Here is a 15340-nt window from a genome sequence, read left to right as displayed (position 1 = left end):
CACGTGCGTTAGTTGGTGCTACAACAACGGTACTGGGCGACAAGCTATATGTGTTTGGAGGACGTGTGCTCTCGAGACGGCATCCCCAGCTGACCTCGGATCTATATGAACTGGATCTTGTACGCCGGCATTGGACCAAAGTCGAGACCTCCGGAGATATCCCGCCACCAAGATACTTCCATAGCATGTGTGCATTGGGCGACACGAAGCTCATCTGTTACGGTGGCATGTCCCCTGCAAATCCAGTATCTTCTCAAGCGCAAGCCAACGGCATAGATTTGCAACCTGAGATGATCGTCATGTCAGACATCCACGTGTTTGACGCTCCTACACGAAGGTGGACGTCAATAGCCACGGCAAACACACCGCAAGGACGATACGCACATTGTGCTGCCGTACTTCCATCGTCGGCCACTTTCACTTCCGCAAACGCCCCTCTCTCTGCCATACATCACAACCCACCATCTGCGACCCCGAACCAAGGTAGCTTAGGTGTGGCATTGGACGGAACAGGAGGAGCAGAGATGGTCGTTGTAGGAGGTCAAGATAGTGCCAATACTTATATTGAACAAATTAGTGTCTTCAACCTGCGAAGTCTCAAATGGACTGCGACATCTTCTCTTGGTAGAAGTTGTGGTGCATACCGAAGCGTGGTTGCTCCTCTCACCAGCATACCAGCCTCGAAAATTGGGAAAGGTTTAGATCAAGGAGTAGAGGTAGATGGAGCTGCGAGGAAGTCAGATAGAGCGGAGTCGGACTCATCGATGTTGATATACTCTAATTACAACTTTTTGGACGTCAAGCTGGAATTGCAAGTTCGACTGGCAGACGGGTCACTTGTTGAGAAGCCAATGAGTGGACAATTTTCCCCGCCAGGACTGAGATTTCCAAACGGCGGGGTGCTGGATAATCACTTCGTCGTTAGTGGGACGTATCTAACTTCGTCCAAGCAAGAGTATGCTCTTTGGGCTCTTGATCTGAAGACCTTGACATGGAGCCGCATCGACGCTGGTGGAGGCGTCTTCAGTCAAGGAAGCTGGAATAGAGGCGTTCTTTGGCCACGGCGGAATACATTTGTGATCCTAGGTAATCGGAAACGCAGCTTAGTAGAGGACTACAACCACCGTCGAATCAATTTCTCGCATCTTTGCATGGTTGAGCTTGAAGCGTTTGGCCTCTATGATAACCCGCGGCGAGCATGGCCGACATCCAATTTTCCATCCATCAGCGCCCCCGTGCTCCCTCCATCCGTCGTCTTGAAGAACGTGGCACCCGCTGGCCGTCCACTTCCCGGCGCTGCGGTGGACCTCGGCCTTATGGCCATGAACCTTCGAGACCTGGCTGACATGGATCTGATTGCCATCGGACAGGAGCGTATACCCGTGAACTCCTACCTCCTTGCACACCGATGGGGTCCGTTTTTTGTTCATCTTCTACGTGAAAGTTCAGGCACGACATCCTCATCATCCCAAAACGACGCTTCCTCCTCCTCAGACGGTGGCACTCTGCGTCCAAGCAATCTGAACCCAGCCTCGGTCACCTCTCGCAACTCATCCGTTACCATAACACCTAGCGTAACAACTGCAGCCTCTGCTGCGCCTTCTAGCCTCACTGCCAATTCAAATTCATCCACCAACAATAGATCTTTGGACCCACCCAAACCAGAAGCCCTCCCCCCCTGTTCTCGGCCTCGGCAGCTCTACCTGCCACATACTCTCCTCACTCTCCGTTCTCTTGTCCACTATCTTTACACCTCAACCCTTCCTGGGCCGAATCATCCTTTGTGCACTCCTCAAATTCTCTGCTCCTTACTACAGCTAGCACGACCTTATCGTGTTGAAGGCCTTCTTGAAGCCACAGTTGAGCGCCTCCACCAGATCCTCGATGGCCGCAATGCAGCCGCCGTTTTCAACGCGGCAGCCATGGCGGCAGGAGGTGGCCGTGGCACTGGCGCGGCCTTCAGCAAGGAGGGCGAAGCAGAGAATGAAGAAATTGCACAAGGAGGCTTGACCATAACGCGACTCCGAGGCAGCCACCGGGCGAGAACCCGATCGAATGATCACAGCGAGAGCGAAGATACTGGGAGTGAGATCAGTAGGAGCGAAATAAGTAGCAGTGCCGCGAGCGAAAGTGAGAGTGATGTAGGAGGAAATACCCATGGAAGGAGAGTGGCGGTTGGGGCAGAAGAAGTATGGGCAGGGGGAATCAGCTGCGTTGTTGGCCTACAGAAGCGAGGTTTGAGGGGTCTGATGGAAGGCAGGAGGGCGAGGGAGAGGGGACAGACCTTCGGTAAGGGCGGTGTCCTGGGAATCAACGGAGCCGTGAATGGTAACGACGTCGGGTTAGGCATAGTGTAGCCATGGGATGGGAGAGTTGGATACCGTGGAAGGTAGCTCGAATGATGGACACTGAGGCAAAGACATGGCCAATCGGTGGATCAGCAATGTTTGTAGATGTCACGATAACGTATATATGCCCCCTTTTAACAAGCATGTTCTCTAGTAGATCATTCTTTCAGCAAGAGTACGACCCTTGCTCCCTCGGCTCTGTTCCAAGGATTTGCGCCAAATTTCGTGGGGCTGTTTTTGTCACGGTCTCGAGGCAGTAATGCGCTCTGCAGCGCTATAAATCTAAACGGACGAATCTAAGTCTATAATCCAATGATCCATCTATAGCAAACACCATATCAATACACGAGACGAAGTCCGACTTCATCCTTCATAATCAACATCCTTACTCCATCTAACCTCTTTCCTTGCCGCTCTCTCAACACTCTTCCCACTCCCACTCCTCATTACGCCGTCCCGACTTCCCCTCGTATCCCTGACCGACCTCCCATCATCAGGCTGCGGCGTATCAGCTCTCGCCCTCTGTTTCTCATACCAACTTTCCTGACCCTCCTCTCTTCCCAGGCCCTCCCATTCCGGTATCTCACCCATCCGCTGCCGTTCCTGTCTGTCTACCATTTCCTGCGCCTCCAGGCGTTCTTGGCGGAAAGGTGTGCTTTGCCTGGAGATGCTGCCTTGTCTGAGCGGGAATGGGCTAACGCGTCTGAAAGTGCTGTCCTGGCTTTCTTTCCGTGGAGGAAAAGGGCTGTCGCGTCTGTGAGGGGTATTCTGTCCGTATTCCGTTGAACTGGGGCTTCTTAACGCAGCATGCATCTCCTCGCTCAAGCTGGGGCTCCTTAATGCAGGGTGCGTTTCCTCTCTCGATATAGGACTCGTCAGGGCGGAATGCCTTTGCTCAGTTGACGCAGGACTCCGTAAGGCACTATGTCTTTCCTCCCTCGACACACGACTTTGAGAAGCAGGCACCACAGGAAACCTTTCACGTCTCAACCCAGAACTTCGCAGACTAGGACTCCTTGGCATTGGTACAACCTGTACTCGCGTCAAGGGGCTGATCGGACTGGGACTCGGGCCCTGCTCAGCTCGTATCTGGGCATTTTGGATAGCGACGCGCTCCCAAGAGACGAGACCTGCTTTTGAAGGGCCAGGTCGGGGTTTGAGAGGTTCCAAAGAGGTCGAATGCGGATGTGGAGGTGAGTATCTTGTTGCTGGTAACATTTCGGGAGTGTAGGTCGCTGGCGGTGGAGGTTTGGATGGTTGCTCGAGGCCATAGTTCGTTGGTTGATAGTAATTCCTTGAGAACGGGATTGGGGAGTTCCGAGTGCGGAGAGGAGCTCGCACGGCGATTTTCGCTGGTTTCAATGGCGCCGGATAGAGAACTTGATGCGAGGCCGAATTAGATGAACAATTCCGAGAGTTGACACCGTTCCGTGGCGGGGTTTTACTCCAGGCTGACGTGGATTTGGATACGTGCTTTTCGCTGTAGTTGGGCTGGCGGTTTGTGTGGTGGTTGCAGTGGCGGGGACGATCTGGGGGAGCATTCTTATGGACATAGAAGTAGACGAGGAGCAAGGAAAAGATAAGAAATACGACAACGGGAACGCTGATCGCTATAGCGACTCGGGCGTCGTGGGAGATACCATGAGAAGAAGTGCTGATGGCACCGAGATCGGAGAAATTAGATGGGGGTTGGTAGGTGAAGATGTCAGAAGGCTTTACGGGGAAGGGTAGCACGGGCGAGGGCTGATTTTGGCATGCATACTCGAGGGTGTGGAGAACTAAGTACGTTCCATCAGGGCAACGATCTTCGCTTGCGAGAGAAGAATGCTTACAATTTGATAGATAGAGTTGGTTTGGGACATTCTCGTAACACGACGCACAGCTTTCAGCGTTCGGAAGGAATTCTGGGTCTTGACAGTAATCGTAAGTAGACGAGGCTGCGGCATCAAGTAGATTGATCTCGAGAGCATTCGATATCCTTCCGCAAGCCGTGGTACATTGATCTGAAGCTGTCTCATTGTCACCGTGAGGAAAATCGAACAGACACCAATCCAGGGCATATCTCATATTGTCTAGCATTTAGCAAGACGGTCAGTCCTTCATCGGGACGTCTTTGAGAATGAAGAGATTAGCTTACAGAGTGCCCATCCCAGATCACTCTGTTCTCCTGTTAGGGGAATTGCCTGGCTTTGAATCTCGCATGACACACATGCCTGAAAATCGACGCCGGCGGAGGTGCTATTGTAATCGGTATCATAACAGGCAAGATCACTTCCATTCGTGTTGTAGACAGTTGGGGGACTAAAGCAGGCGGACGAGCAATTAGAGCCTCCGACCACCAAGAGAGCTAAGGTGTGTGGGATAGCCAAGGGAACGAGGAGAAGGGCGAGAGTGAGCTGATACAAGGTATCGTTGCAACCAAACCATCTTGAGGGCCCCATTGCACCCTGGCGGTGGAGAGTAGCATGAAACAATATCCTTGCCGTTTACATTAAAGGCTGAATGGAAAGCGGACGTAAACGCCATAGAGGCCTTCTCCGACCAGGGAAAAGTAGGAAAAGATAATGGATAACGACGATGCTGGTTAACGAATATTCCGTGAAGCGAAAGCGTGGACCGGAAAATAGGCCAGTTTGTCGTGGAGCTTATAATGAGCGCAAGTGAAATGACTGAAGCGAAGCAATCCGACAAAAGGCGGTGACACGCATGATCCCCCTTTCGCATCCTATGCGCATGTGGAGGATAGTAGAAAAACCTTGTCAAATCAGAAGGAAGTCAGGAAGCAAGGTTGATGCCTCGGGTGTGCTATTGAATGTGGTGCATCTCCGATCTGTAAATCGCCGTTACTTGTATGACCTGCAGATGCTTGCAGGAAGAGGGGTTAGCAGAACAAGCTTTTGCCTCACGCGAGGGAGCCTCTCTCGTGGACAGAGGACAGAGGACAGAATACTGCAGTAGCAAGTAGCAACAGAAATTTCGGAAGTGCAAGTATACAGGGTTCTGCTCTCATGACGCCTGGCGCATAGCGCTTCATCATTGTCGAGACACTCATTTGCCATTGGTCTGCTCAACGCTCAGAAATGGTCGTGCGAGGGAAATGAGATGCGGCGAGCCATGCCGAGTTATCGTATGCGAAATCTGTATGAGCCGGATAGTCGCGTCTGGTGGCATTCGAGCTGAAGGGATGCTCCTTCGAGCTCTTAACGGCGGTTGGCTCTAAGAGACCGAGTTTTGCTTCCAGCTAACATGACGTTGCATGCGCTTAGGTACTTCTTGACCCTGTAGTCACAAGGGTAGGTAGTCTTGTCGTGATCGTGATTGCCATCATGGCACATTTTCTAAAGCTCATGTGGCAAGTTGTTGGACATTTTGGGTTGAATGTGGATAGGAGGAAGGTGTACGGTTGGGGTTGGGGTTGGGTTTACAGTTTATCTACCAGACAGGGAAACCACGCCCCACCACCGATGTAATCCAGATTAGAAGAGAGCCTTGTGTGAGGAAATCTTCGATAAGAGACGATAGTTGGCGGGTACTTGTAGAGTAATGGTCTTGATTTGATCTTTTATATACATAGTCCCCCTGTGTACAGCAAACGCAAGACCATGAGCCAAGCATTGCTTTAGGGGAATCGTCTCGAATACCTCTCTCTCAACACACAGGTACAGTAGGTCCCATCAATATCATTACGCCCCCCTCTGAGGCTCTTAACCTCGCATGATAGCTCGCGCCTCCCCACGTGCTCGGAGATTTGAAGGTGCCTCAATTATCCAAGCGCAGTGTGATTGCTTGGCTCGCCTGTCATGCGCGACGGTCAGGGAATCAAGCGCAGATTAGCGAGGCTCCTTGATAGCTTATTCGGATGCCTAAGCGGTCGATAGTCGCAAAGACGGGAATGGTCATGATTTGCCATTTCCCAGTGTCTACCCGGCCTCGCTGATTAGTCAACATAGTGGCTGTTCAAAGACCTTGCGTGGTAGTTCGATTGATCTGATCGCTACTGCTCATCTTCCATATGTCCAGTTGGTACTAGGTACGGGTACAGCAAGTCGATCTGATTCGAACCGTGGCTCTATGGGTGGTAATTCCTTATCGACGATAATGGATGGAATAGGCCGCAAAGCAGACTCTCGAAAAGCGGGGTGGGTCACGCCGTCTATCACGGCAGAGTTGGATTGGTTGGCTAAGGGCGATAGTCGTAGTCTGGGCTCTGTTACTTCTTGGTATTTTCGAGTGGGTCGGGTGTCGATAGAGTGTTTTGTTATCAATGGGGCCTCCGCGGTCTCGTCGAAAGAGTATTGTGTGACTTGCTGTGGTATCTCGAAGCAGCCTATATAGAAGTTTTGACGATCTAGGCACTCTTCCAATTGGGCCAAAGTCAAGTAGTCGTCCATGCCAGGCGTTTGACCTCGACGCTTCCACGGAGTCGATACGTCCCAAGAGTGTGGTCGAGGCGAACATTTGGCACAAACTGTACAGGCTTGACCGTTTAATCCTGGTTTGTGGAAGGCATCGAGAGCACTCCCGACATTCTCAAGACGTGTGGGTGACAGTGATTTGACACGCGGTCGATGCACTAGGCCTTTCAAAAATTTGGACGGTCGGCTATGGCCGTTTGACACCGTAGCCTCGCAAGTGCACTGAGAGAGAGTATCGGATGACATTTTAATACAGTGACGAAAGTAATATATGGATGTTAGCGGAGAAGATAGAGACATCAGGCGGACAGTCAATTTGTCTATATGTGAGTAGAGAGAAGGGTGTTAGCAGAGCTTCATTGGGAGCAGCACTGCCAAAGTCCGAAAGTGAAATATAGCAAGGCGGAAAAGCTGGCTTCCTCCGCGAATGCCTGCGGCCGCAGAAGTAGGAAAATGGGAAGCATCTACATATCCTTCGACTATCGGCTGGATCAGTTTGCATGTCTCAGGCAGCCGAATCCAAATCGTATTCGATCCTTCCATTACGGCCGCAGCTACGTTTCTTACCAAGCCTCGGACCCAACATTGCAGTGAACTGCATCATGCATTATGCATCGCACCAAAGAAGGAAGTGCTTGCGGATCGCTGCCCCAGTACCAATTCACAAAGTCCATTGCTGGTGGGCTGAGAGACGGGGCGTTGGACGAGTGGTAACTTTGGCTAAAGAAGAGCACTGCCCCGCTGCACGGCGTGAGCGGTGGAGTCAGACATCCTCCTCATTGCCTATTCAGCCAGGCACTGTGTTTCGGATGTCGAACCAACGCAGAGCATCACAGAGCATTAACCGATTTGCGCAGCTGCAGATGAGATAGGAGGAAGTGTGCATACTGGGGACGGGAGTAGAACGATAAGGTAGTTGCGAGTGTCCTTTGTTGTAGGGCTGAGATGCCAAGATATGTGGAAGCTAGTCCATGGGCGGAACTCTTCATGTCGACCAATCAACTGGAGCTTCACAAGAATGCATTCAAGCTCAGTGAACCGAGGTGAACTGAACGAACTTTCACTCGCAGTGCCATAAAGACTATTAAATCTCTATATTATCACTCTGAGAGAAGCCGACATGTCATCAGCTGCGCTATTAGATCAGGACTTCGGCTCTGAATCTGAAGATGACAACTTCAACCCAGCACCCGCTGAGGACTCGGACAACGATGCTGCTGGTGACTCCGATGAAGAAGTCAACGTGAGAACGAATGGAAATGGTGCTGAGCAGAGGCGGCGCCCCTCGGAACAACAAGCTCATGACGACGACGAGGATGATGATAATGATGCGGAAGGCTCATTTGCGAACGGCCGACAGAGCAACGGACACGGTACAAGAGTGTCTGCAGATGAAGAAGATGAAGGCACAAAAGGAAACGGCGCTGGCAGGCTGAATGCTACAGAAAATGGCGGTGACGACGAGGACGAAGACGAGGAAGAAGAAGAGGAGGAGGAGGATGAAGAGGAAGCTATTTCCGTAGGCCTTTGTCTTTTATTGAGTGATTGAGTCTAGCTCACATTTCGTCCAGGGCCGGCCACGAAAGCGAGCTCGTCGGGACCCTCGCAACCAATTCCTTGATGTTGAGGCCGAGGTTGATGAGGAAGATGAAGGGGACGAGGAAGACGAGGGGGATCAGGCCGATCCCTTTATTGCCGAGACACATCCAGACGACGTCGCTGATCTCCCAGACGGTGCAGAAACGGATGATAGGCGGCACAGGGAGCTTGACCGGCAGCGGGAGAGGGCCCAGCAGATGGATGCAGAGAAACAGGCCCAGCTACTGAGAGAAAAATACGGGCGAAGAACGGCTACTAACGCAGATGCAGTCACGGTTCCAAAGCGTCTTCTACTACCAAGCGTAGATGATCCAAGCATATGGGGCGTGAAATGCAAGCAGGGAAAGGAACGTGAGATCGTCTTTGCGCTCACAAAGAGAATAGAGGAAAGGGCTGGCACAAAAAATCCAATGCCAGTCATCTCTGCATTCGAGCGTGGTGGGACTATGATTGGTTATATCTACATTGAAGCCAGGAGGCAGGCGGATATACATACGGCTCTTGAGGGCATCATGAACGTGTACCCCAGAACCTCGATTGTCATGGTTCCCATCAAGGAAATGCCGGACCTGCTACGAGTTACCAAAAGCGAATCCCTGGTTCCTGGCGGCTACGTTAGAATAAAGCGCGGAAAATACGCAGGTGACCTGGCACAGATCGACGAGGTAGAAACAAATGGGCTCATGGCGTCGCTACGAATCGTTCCTCGACTTGACTACGGACAGGCCGAGGACAACAACGCGCCTATGGTTGATGGTGGTATAAGAGGAGAGGCACAGAAACGGAAGAGACAGAACGCTGTGGGCCTCAACAATCCGGCAACCCGACCTCCACCTCGGCTTTTCAGTGATGTCGAGGCGAAGAAGAAGCACTTGAAGTTTCTTCAACAAATGTCTACGTTCGACAAGAAACACTGGCAATATATGGGAGATACGTACATTAGTGGCTTCTTGATCAAAGATTTCAGGATCCAGCACTTGACAACAGAGAATGTCAATCCTACGCTCGAGGAAGTCACTAGATTCACAGCAGGCGCGGAGGACGGCACAGAGAATCTAGATCTTTCAGCTCTGGCGGCAACGTTGAAAAAGGGTACTTCTAATGAGAACTACCTCCCCGGCGACATGGTCGAGGTCTACGAAGGCGAACAACAAGGTGTCAGTGGGAAAGCTGTTGCAGTGCGTGGTGACATTGTGACCATCGCCGTGATAGATGGAGAACTTCGTGGTCAGAACATAGAGGTGCCAGTCAAAGGTCTCCGCAAACGTTTCAAAGAGGGTGATCATGTCAAGGTCATCGGTGGCAGTCGATATCGAGATGAGGTTGGCATGGTGGTCAGCATCAAGAACGATACTGTCACACTCTTGAGTGATCTAAGCATGCAAGAAATAACAGTCTTCAGTAAAGACTTGAGGGAAGCAAGTGACACTGGTGTTGCAGGGGGCCTTGGAAGGTATGACATACATGACTTGGTACAGCTTGATCCTGCAACAGTGGGCTGCGTGACAAAGGTGGATCGAGAGTCGTTGCGCGTCTTGGATCAAAATGGGTCTACGAGATCCATCATGCCTTCGCAGATCTCTAACAAAATCGAGAAGCGACGACATGCAGTAGCTACAGACCGAAACGGATCCGAAATACGAACGGATGATACTGTTCGCGAGATTGGTGGTGAGTCGAAACAGGGTGTCATTCTACACATCTACCGTTCGTTTCTCTTTCTGCATAACCGGGAGCAGACCGAGAACTCTGGTATCTCTGTGGTGAGAGCTAGCAATGTCGCTACTGTGGCAGCAAAGGGTGGTCGAGTTGCCCACGGTGGTAATACCGGACCGGATCTCAACAAGATGAATCCTGCATTGATGAGGAATGGCGTGAACGGCAATGGGGCGATGGCACCTCCCAAAACATTTGGACGAGATCGTGCTCTGGACCAAACTGTCACTATTCGAAAAGGACCGTACAAAGGCTTGCTTGGCATTGTCAAGGATACCACAGACCTCGAAGCACGAGTGGAGTTGCACACCAAAGGCAAGACCATTACTGTGCCCAAAGATACTCTTGGATTCAAAGAGTATGTTTAATTATCGGATTTCATGATTATTACTGACATTCCGTAGCCCTTTGACCGGTCAGAGCATCGACTACACACGCTTCGCTGGGACACGAGGAAGAGGCGGAGGTGGTCGTGGTGGATATGCAGGCAACATGGGCGGTGCTACTCCCGGAAGAGAGCCCCAGTGGCAAGGTGGCCGCACTCCTGTGCCAATGGCAACAGGAGGCCGTACGCCAGCGTGGGGAGCAGGTGGTTCATCAGCTCGAAGTATGTCCTACACTCACATATTTTTTTCCCCAACTAACATCTCCCAGCACCAGCCTGGTCTGCCAACGCCTCAACAGCGCGAACCCCCATGTGGCGCCAAGACGCCGTGAGCTCCAACGGTGGTGGTCGCACACCCGCCTACAATGCCGGCGCCGATGGCTCCCGAACCGTAAACCCCTACGCCGACGGCAGCCGCACCGTGAACCCCTATGGTGGCTCCACATCCTACGGTGGTGCTGCAGGAGGAGGAAGCCGCACCCCAGCCTGGAACCCCACTGCCACATCCTCCTCCTACACACACGACCCCTTCTCCTCCCGTACACCTGCTCACGAACCCTCTTCCGGACGCACACCTGCTCCATCCTACCCCACTCCTCAAGACTTAAGACCCTATGATGCGCCTACACCTGGCAAAGATTTTACGACAGCGCCGACGCCGGCGGCACATCCGAGCAATGGATATGCTGGCAGTACGCCTGCGGCGATAGGAGGGGCGCCGACGCCGAAGTTCAGTGGGGATGCGCCCACGCCGTTTAGTGGGCAGCCGGAGACGCCGGGGTGGAGGGGTGAAGCGGACGACGAACCTAGGTACGAAGAGGGAACGCCTAGTCCTTAGGGAGAGGGGTGGAAATGGTGAGATGGAGCAATGGTAGCACGTGCATTGGTTGGCGCAAAGGGGACGTGGTAGCGAGCATAGTGGCACTTTGAGATTGTCTGGACAATCTGAGCACGGGACACCAAAAGACTGGTGCTCTTGTCCTCTTCAAAATTCCAATGAAAAAACTTTTTTTTTTTTTTTTTTTTACTGCAGGCAATGGTATCATGTCTTAGAAAAATTCACTTTCAGTTCTTTTCATTTAACATACCATCAAGTCTCATCGCCGCATTCGACGTTTTCGATCAACACAGCAACATACTCTCCCCTTATACTGTCGCTGGTGGCTGGGATATAACCAACCCTGACCCCATCCCAATCTCCCACCTACTCATATCTCAAATTTCCTGTCTTTCACATATGGTCAGGGTATCAAAATGCAACGCAATGCCCGCTGAATGAATGCAAACCCATTGGCGCCAGTGATGTAACATTCCCAATACAACAAGGTCGATTCCTTTCTACGATCTTCGGCTCGTGATCTGCCGTCGATCACCCAGTCGAATTCCTGCTCTCGCGGTTCCTTCCAAGAAGGTTGGAGGCCGTTTGACCCGTGGGCCTGAGGTGAAATGACCGCGTGTGCCGGGATTCGGAAGGATTGGCTGGCACGTTCGTGGAACTCTTGCTTGGCGTCATGGCAAACGCAGGGATGGTGGGCTTAGCGCTGTGGGGCGCTGGCGTGAACATCTCACCATCACGGTGGGATGGTGTGGCAGGCTGGGATGCAGAGCCGAAAAGGGACCGGTGCCACTTCTCTTCTCCAGTGGGAGAGGACGGGGATTCAGTAGGGGATGAGAAAGAGGTGGAAGATGAGGAGGATGTTAGATTGGAAGTTTCATCGGCGCCGGAAGATGTGACGTCGTGGAGAGGGTTGGAAAGGTAGTCGGACGTTGCGGGTCGCTGTTCTTCGCGTGATCGGCCGTAGAAAAGGGTGTTGATGCTCAAAGACTTCTTATGATGAAGGTTTGGTGCCAGACGACCAGATCTACTTTGGCTGTGTGTGTGAATGGAAGGTGTCCTTATGGGTGCAACAGTCGCTTCAGGAGCGCTGCGTTGCGAGAGAGGCCGCCTCACTCGTGTGCGCCTTTGGGTTCCCTTCCTTGGGTCTGAGGTTTGTCGTGGACGCATCCTCAACTCGACTTCGCTGGGACTGAAAGCCACCCTTGCACGCAGCGTCTGCACTGCGTCATCCAGTGCTAATTCTATAGCGCAATGATTCTTGATGATGCTCATCTTAGGCCAGGTAGCTCGCTCGCCGCCTAGCATAGCTCGATGCATAAAAGCTGGGGTTGGGTTGGACAACATACGGGGAAAGTCTGCATATGAGATCTCCGGGAAGATGGTGATGTCGCCAGAGTACCTCTGGCTGAGCACAGATACTGTCTTGGTCAAAATGTTGGGAAAGATACCCATATCTGCCAATGTGTGCATCCGATGTAGCGCCTCACTCTTGGCAAGGTGAGAGATGCTGTTAAACCATGTTGGCCCAGGTGATATTGTGCCGCTTGATGTTCTTGCTTCCTCTCCTATGGCGTCCTCGTCTTTGATGAGAAAAGGGACGACGTGCGGATTAACTTGGGACACAATGAAGTGATTGACGTTAAACATTTCAGCTAGTCGAGTCATGGGTATATCGTTATCGACTGAGCCATCAATCCATCGCTGCGGGGAAGGATTCCAGGGTACGGCTTCGCCAGTCTTAGGATCCTTAGCAAGGAGTGAAGCAGCTGTATAGATACATGGGACCGAGCAAGATGCAGCTCTGCGTACTGTCAGCTTCTCATACAATTCCAAAAATGCGCAATACTTACACAGCAGACCATATAAGCACATTGGGCGCGGTAATGTAGTTAAGCAATCTCGGAAGCTCATAGAGACCCGCACTCGAGACACAGATATTCAGAATCTTCCTGGTCCGATTGTAGGCCTCTTGAAACGTTATATCACCCAACATCTCTTTCATCACCCTCGTCAGATGGCTGATGTCATATACTGCACCGTGTTTGAGGAAGCGCACTGCTTTACGTAGCAGCCCATCCTCACTGCCTTCCTCTTCAAACACAGCCAGGTCTCCATCACAGAACGTATCAAGGAGCTCGGGTGTTTCTTCTTCCGTGTGAACACACAGGACTGCACATACAATGCTGCCTGCTGAAGCGCCGGATATGATGCGAGGTAGAAGTTTGGCTTTCCAGAGTGCTTTGAGGACCCCAATGTGGTTCATCCCGAATGTTGCCCCACCAGACAGTAGAAGGGCACTCCTGCCGAACGCCTGCCTTGCAGATAACACTTGTTCGAGTATGTATTTCGATTCCATTCCGTCGCACTTTGCCCTCGCGGAGACGTCCAGTAATGCGTTCAGAGTTCCTAATGCTGATGTGATGTATCGCTCTATCAGGTCCTTGGTGCCAATGTGGGTATGCTTGTACATCCGTAGATTGCCCATGTCCCCCAGATCTCGGGTCAAAGATGTCCGGATGAGGAAGAGCATGCGTCCAATGTCACAGCCTATGCGTGCTTCGTCAAGCTGCTTCGACCGCGCTTCTACGAGTGGGGCATCGTAGTCTGGCGATTCGAAGATAGATTTCCACTCATTATTCCCTTCCAGATCGTCGAGCTCTGTAGCTGCTGCTTTCCAATCGGCATGGTTTGTAGCCTAAGCGCGCTCCGTCAGCTTTTGTTGCAATGGCCCATATTGGTCCGAGCGGTCAGCTCACCATTTGCATCTTTAGGTGTAAGAGCTGTTTCCTGTCCGCCAGACTTTGTCTTGCTGCCCGTTCCTCCTTAGTAGTGCCATCATACCAATTCTCAACCGCTTCTCCTACGTTTTGGATTGGGTTCCGCGCAAAATGTACCAAACTGGCAAGCGAGCTCGAGGACCGACGTATTTTCTGATTCTGCTTTCCACTGGTTGGTGCCCAAGGCTCATCATTGCCATGGTTGAGCCTCAGACTATGTAAGAATGGTACGCTTGGGACATAGACCATGATGAAAGGTCATTGCTTTTGTAGGGAGTTTGAGCGGTCTATTTCTGCTTGGTTGATTGACGAGTCGAACCGGACCGGAGGTATTGAAGGGCACAATGTTTAGTGTGAGTTGAAGAAAAGATTAGATTGTTATTTGGGTGCGTTGATGTGAGATGTTTCGGTGCCAAGTGGGTTTATCAGTTGTCACTTGTCACGCGGTCTCATGCTTTATGATTTGGCGAGACCATGCTGCGGATGCCGAGCAACGGCTGCATCTTCCGGCAGGTGATTGGTTTTGAGTTCAGCTAAACATGTGACATCTTTTTCTAAATAAGGTACTTTCGGCACTTTGTAGTGAATAAAGGAATACAAAATACAATGAAATTTATGCATTATTGAAAATCAGGATCAAGCATCAATGCTACCTCGAGTACGGAGTAAAGTATATGGTGACTTTCCCACACCATACTTTGAAGCGTGAGAACGTCATGGGATGAACGGGATGTCTCTGGTCCCTCCCGCCCCTCAGTCCCTGCAGGGAAACGGCTAGGGCTGAGCACAACGAGTCTTTGACTCTTTTGACATCAGCTGCATGAGAGCAAAACCTTAATATAACCATATGAACAATGGCAGTCGTTTGGTTACCACTAGTGGCACACGTGAGGAGATTGTTTCAGACTATGGCCCGGCTCAACCTGCAATCTACACCATTGGCCAACTTCTTAAGTTCGGCGTTTGTTATGCACGCACAAATCAACAGAATGGAGGACGACCACAGGACCGGCAGCAAACCAGACTCAAGCACATCTTCGACCCAAGGAACAAGGGTCACAAAGCTGACAAGCGGACAAGTTCCGACTCCGCACCATTTTGTCTGAATCCAAGTCATATCAACAACTCGGGAGCAGACTCAATTCCGATCGATAGCTTTTTGGGATCCGGAATTAGCACACCTTGCAAGGCAAGATAGTGACAGAGGCCCAATGTCAAGGCTCCCTTCAGGACTTGTAGATTGTCAGAACTCACCACTGAAT

The 15340-nt window shown here is 51.5% G+C and overlaps 4 protein-coding genes across 4 annotated transcripts; 2 read left to right on the top strand and 2 right to left on the bottom strand.

Annotated features, from left to right (window-relative positions):
* Window positions 1-185: 185 nt before the first annotated feature.
* On the top strand, window positions 186-2357 carry HO173_009792 (uncharacterized protein; the record flags this gene model as incomplete). Its single annotated transcript, XM_037311680.1, has 1 exon — window positions 186-2357. One exon carries the CDS (start codon window positions 186-188, stop codon window positions 2355-2357), a length of 2172 nt encoding a protein of 723 aa, XP_037161386.1.
* Window positions 2358-2711: 354 nt separating this feature from the next.
* HO173_009791 (uncharacterized protein) lies at window positions 2712-4789 on the bottom strand (the record flags this gene model as incomplete). The annotated part of the gene is made up of 4 exons (XM_037311679.1): window positions 2712-4126; window positions 4181-4420; window positions 4486-4649; window positions 4752-4789. 4 exons carry the CDS (start codon window positions 4787-4789, stop codon window positions 2712-2714), a joined length of 1857 nt encoding a protein of 618 aa, XP_037161385.1.
* A 3094-nt stretch (window positions 4790-7883) lies between these two features.
* HO173_009790 (uncharacterized protein) lies at window positions 7884-11821 on the top strand (the record flags this gene model as incomplete). Its single annotated transcript, XM_037311678.1, has 5 exons — window positions 7884-8282; window positions 8335-10436; window positions 10483-10685; window positions 10733-11273; window positions 11764-11821. 5 exons carry the CDS (start codon window positions 7884-7886, stop codon window positions 11819-11821), a joined length of 3303 nt encoding a protein of 1100 aa, XP_037161384.1.
* An 11-nt stretch (window positions 11822-11832) lies between these two features.
* HO173_009789 (uncharacterized protein) lies at window positions 11833-14327 on the bottom strand (the record flags this gene model as incomplete). Its single annotated transcript, XM_037311677.1, has 3 exons — window positions 11833-13102; window positions 13152-13996; window positions 14058-14327. The coding sequence occupies 3 exons, from the start codon at window positions 14325-14327 to the stop codon at window positions 11833-11835; spliced, it is 2385 nt and encodes a 794-aa protein (XP_037161383.1).
* Between the last annotated feature and the right edge of the window lie 1013 nt (window positions 14328-15340).

The sequence above is a fragment of the Letharia columbiana genome (genome assembly GCF_014066305.1).
Source record: "Letharia columbiana isolate WasteWater2 chromosome Unknown Sc0000043_s0, whole genome shotgun sequence".
NCBI lineage: Eukaryota > Fungi > Ascomycota > Lecanoromycetes > Lecanorales > Parmeliaceae > Letharia > Letharia columbiana.
This window is presented reverse-complemented; position numbering and strand designations above follow the sequence as displayed.